General features: G+C 44.9%; 1 protein-coding gene across 2 annotated transcripts in view; it reads left to right on the top strand.

Moving 5' to 3' along the window:
* The window catches only part of LOC123975875 (host cell factor 1-like), a 26093-nt gene that overhangs the window by 4378 nt on the left and 17026 nt on the right, over window positions 1-4689 (top strand). For both annotated transcript variants that reach the window (XM_046057667.1, XM_046057668.1), the window contains 6 exons: window positions 345-493; window positions 2021-2181; window positions 2773-2975; window positions 3341-3425; window positions 3507-3613; window positions 3718-3897. In XM_046057667.1, the coding sequence (XP_045913623.1) occupies window positions 345-493; window positions 2021-2181; window positions 2773-2975; window positions 3341-3425; window positions 3507-3613; window positions 3718-3897 (885 nt within the window). The remainder of the gene's footprint in view (window positions 1-344; window positions 494-2020; window positions 2182-2772; window positions 2976-3340; window positions 3426-3506; window positions 3614-3717; window positions 3898-4689) is intronic.

The following is a 4689-nucleotide window of genomic DNA, read 5'->3' as shown; positions in this document are numbered from 1 at the left end:
GCTCCAGGCTGTACAGGTCGTTCAGGTACCTGACGGGGAACCGGAGTGATCAATCAGATCTGGATCAGAACGCCAGGGACACAATCGTTCCTACAAACGCTGTCTGGACCGATCTGACCCGGTTCTATGAGGAAATCTCGTTTTATCACGTTGCAATAATATCGTGAATGCAGTTAATCAGTCAGCCCTAATTAGGAAAATTATAGTGCGATAATTATCGTTTTTGGGTTCACTCGACAGATTTTTGGGTGCACAGATGACCATTTAGGTTTCTCTGCAGCTGTAAAGTGTTTGACCTCTTGTACCCCCCCCCCCCCCCCCCCCACCCCCACCCCCACCCCCAGCTACCAACCAGTGGTTCATCCCTGCAGTGCGCGGTGACGTCCCCCCCGGCTGTGCCGCCTACGGCTTCGTGTGTGACGGGACGAGGCTGCTGGTGTTTGGAGGGATGGTGGAGTACGGCAAATACAGCAGCGACCTGTACGAGCTGCAGGTCAGTGATGTCACTGCAAGGGGCGGGGCCTCAGGACACTGACGACACTCGCTGAGCGTTCAGCTGGGGTCGGAATAATCGGGGGGGGGGGGATATTTCCCGACTGGGAAAATCCACATGAAGTTTGAACAACGACTCGGAAAGTTGAAGAAAATTTGGTACACGAGTTATACGCGTAGAAACATGGCCGACCTTTACAAACGCAGAATCACGTATTACATTTTCTAACATTTGAAGACTTATCAGACATTTCTGATGTTAAAGTTACGGCTCGGCGATACGGCCAAAAATGTTATCACGATATAAACATTTCATATCGTTTGATCACGATAAATGTCAAATTGTTATTTCTCTCAAGATTAAAGTCAGATTTTTGCTCCTCAGTGAAGATTGAAGGAACCTGATGGTTAATTATGTGGTTACACTTTTCTTTGTGCTCAGAATGGGACAAACACTTGATGCCAAACAGAGGATCACTTCACAAGTCTGAGGGAGAACATTCAAAACTATTATTATAAAAATATAATTTAACAATATGATTAGTAAATCTTTTTTCAACAAAATAATTATTTAAATAGAAAAATTAAGTGCTAATTTGTTCATGATTCTAATGAATTAGACCAAATATATTTATTGACGATACATTTATTATATTGTTGTTGAGGAAAATATATTGCGATAATTCTCATTATTATTTTATTATTTAGCTCTAGTTACAGTCTTTTTTTACCTGGTCTGGGTACCTCACTCACACTGAGGCAGGAAAACGTGTTTGTCTACAAAATGATTTTATTTATTTAACAACAGAGACCAAACTCCTCAAACACATGGGCTCATTTTTCTCTGAACACAAAGCAGAATCAAAGAACGTTAAAGTTAAGCTAAATGAGAAACGCTCTGCCAAGTAGGGCCGAACCATTTGGGGAAAAATGTAATTGCAGTTTTTCTGCCAGATATTGCAATTACGATTTGATTTTTTTGTTTGTTTTTTTTGCATCAAGCAGCACAGAGCAGATGAACCAGGAGGGAATCCGGTCGATTTTCAAAATAAAATGCACTGTGCAGACTCCTGATCGTACATCAACAATAAACACAAATAAAACAGACAAAAACAGCCTGATCCGTGGTTGAAGCACACAAAATGACAAATTAACAACACGGTAACATCGTAGGGCAGCTAAACGCTTCGCTGCCGCCGCCTGTGTCGGTTCACCTGCCGCCATTATCCCACGCCTCCAGTCACACCCTGCGCCCGCTCTGATTGGTCAGTAGATTGGTGATTGGCGAGCAGATCTGTCACACAAGGATGATAACTGTTTAAAACGGGTCAGGTGCGCCGGATAATTAACCTACATATTAATCGCCGTCTTCACGATGTGCTATTCGGATTCTTTGAAATCGCGATTTCGATTTGAAAATGATTAATCGTTCGGCCGTGCTGCCAAGTTTGTATTTTTAATTAAAAAATGTAAAACAAAGCTAGAAGATGCGGAGCGCGAGGCGTTCACTGTCTGCTGTCTCCTTCAGGCGAGTCGTTGGGAGTGGAAACGTCTGAAGGCCAAGGCTCCAAAGAACGGCCCGCCCCCCTGCCCCCGCCTCGGACACAGCTTCTCTCTGATTGGCAGTTCCTGCTATCTGTTTGGAGGACTGGCCAATGACAGTGAAGACCCCAAGAACAACATCCCCAGGTAGAAAGAGAGAGTTATTATTTGGATTGTTTGATATTTTAGTGATTTGTTGTGTTTTTAAATCTCACATTTGATGCTGATTTTATTTTTTTAAACTAAGTAATACATTTTTTGTATTGAGTTTTTGTCTAGTAATACTCACACATTCATGTTTTTATCTATTTTATTTATATTTTTTAACACATGTTACTGTCATTTAGTTTAATTTTTCATATATATTTTTTTCAACACACACGCTTACTGTTTTATTTATTTACTTTTATTTTTAATATTTAGTTTTTACAGAATTTTTATATTTTATATATTTTTTTATTTATTAACGCACACAAACACAACTTTTACTGTTTCATTTCGTTATTTAATGAAATGAATTGTCCTTATGTAATTTATGTGTAGCTCTGAATACTGTTGCTCTACATTCATGCCAATAAAGCTGATTTGAATTTCAGTTTGAAAGAGAGGATGAGAAAATAAACCTCTTATAGTGATCACGTCTGTCGGGGTCAGATCGGTCCAGACAGCGTTTGTAGGAACGATTGTGTCCCTGGCGTTCTGATCCGGATCTGATTGATCACTCCGGTTCCCCGTCAGGTACCTGAACGACCTGTACAGTCTGGAGCTGCGGCCGGGCTCCAGCGTGGTCGGCTGGGAGATTCCGCTGACGTCCGGCTCGCCGCCGCCGCCCAGAGAGAGTCACACAGCCGTGGTGACGAGCGGCCGCGGCGCCAACAGACTCATCATCTACGGAGGGATGAGCGGCTGCAGACTGGGAGACCTGTGGGTGCTCGACATAGGTGAGACAAGCTGATCTGACCTGATGTCGGGACAAAGTTCGTTCCTTTGTTTTTAAATTTCACTTTTGATACAGATTTTTTTTTTTTTAGTTGTTTTAAATTCATTAATTAAATCAAATTTTTTTTGTCTAATACACACACACTTACGGTTTTATTTATTAACTTTTTTGTTTTATTTTTTATTAACAAACACAACTTTTACTGTTCTTTATTATTATTATTATTATTATTATTATTATAATAATTGTAGCTTTGACATTCATGCCAATAAAGCTTTTTTTTTTTTGAAGTATTTGACCGTCCACCAGCTTCAGGTCATCACACGTGCTGATTTCTGATTGGTTCCTGTTTTGATGATGTCACAGACTCTCTGATCTGGAGTAAACCGACCCTCGGAGGAACCGCCCCCCTCCCCCGCAGCTTGCATACTGCCACCACCATCAACAACAAGTAATACTGCACACAGTCTTTAATGCATCTGCTAATCTGACATTCATACTGGAATCTCACCCCCCCCCACCTGTCTGTCAGGATGTATGTGTTTGGAGGTTGGGTTCCTCTGGTGATGGATGATGTCAAAGTGGCGACTCATGAGAAGGAGTGGAAGTGTACCAACACGCTGGCCTGCCTCAACCTGGGTAACCACACACACCCTGAGGACAACACACACTGTAAAAATGAGCAGGAACATCCGGGTCTGCAGAGTGAAACCAGTGTCGTCTGTCTGTCTGTCTGTCTGTAGACACGATGTGCTGGGAGACGGTCCTGATGGACAGCGTGGAGGAGAACATCCCCAGAGCTCGAGCGGGTCACTGCAGCGTCGCCATCAACTCCAGACTCTACGTCTGGAGCGGCAGAGACGGATACAGGAAGGCCTGGAACAACCAGGTGTGCTGCAAGGACCTCTGGTACCTGGAGACAGGTGAGGAGGACTGAACTACATGCAGCTAGTACCTGGAGACATACAGTGTCCCACCTGTCTGCCTGACCGACCCTGTCTCACCTGTCTGTCTCTGACCCTGACCCACTTGTCTCACCTGTCTGTCTGACCCTGACTCACTTGTCTGTCTCTGACCCTGACTCACTTGTCTGTCTCTGACCCTGACCCACTTGTCTGTCTCTGACCCTGACCCACTTGTCTGTCTCTGACCCTGACCCACTTGTCTCACTTGTCTGTCTGACCCTGACCCACTTGTCTGTCTGACCCTGACCCACTTGTCTCACTTGTCTGTCTGACCCTGACTCACTTGTCTCACCTGTCTGTCTCTGACCCTGACCCACTTGTCTGTCTCTGACCCTGACTCACTTGTCCCCCCTTGTCTGTCTCTGACCCTGACCCACTTGTCTGTCTCTGACCCTGACCCACTTGTCTCACTTGTCTGTCTGACCCCGACTCACTTGTCTGTCTGACCCTGACTCACTTGTCTCACTTGTCTGTCTCTGACCCTGACCCACTTGTCTGTCTCTGACCCTGACCCACTTGTCTGTCTCTGACCCTGACCCACTTGTCTCACCTGTCTGTCTCTGACCCTGACCCACTTGTCTCACCTGTCTGTCTCTGACCCTGACCCACTTGTCTGTCTCTGACCCTGACCCACTTGTCTGTCTCTGACCCTGACCCACTTGTCTCACCTGTCTGTCTCTGACCCTGACCCACTTGTCTCACCTGTCTGTCTCTGACCCTGACTCACTTGTCTGTCTCTGACCCTGACCC

This window comes from Micropterus dolomieu, linkage group LG08 (genome assembly GCF_021292245.1).
Source record: "Micropterus dolomieu isolate WLL.071019.BEF.003 ecotype Adirondacks linkage group LG08, ASM2129224v1, whole genome shotgun sequence".
Classification (NCBI taxonomy): domain Eukaryota; kingdom Metazoa; phylum Chordata; class Actinopteri; order Centrarchiformes; family Centrarchidae; genus Micropterus; species Micropterus dolomieu.
The sequence above is the reverse complement of the archived record's forward strand: the minus strand, read 5'-3'. Positions and strand labels throughout refer to the sequence as shown.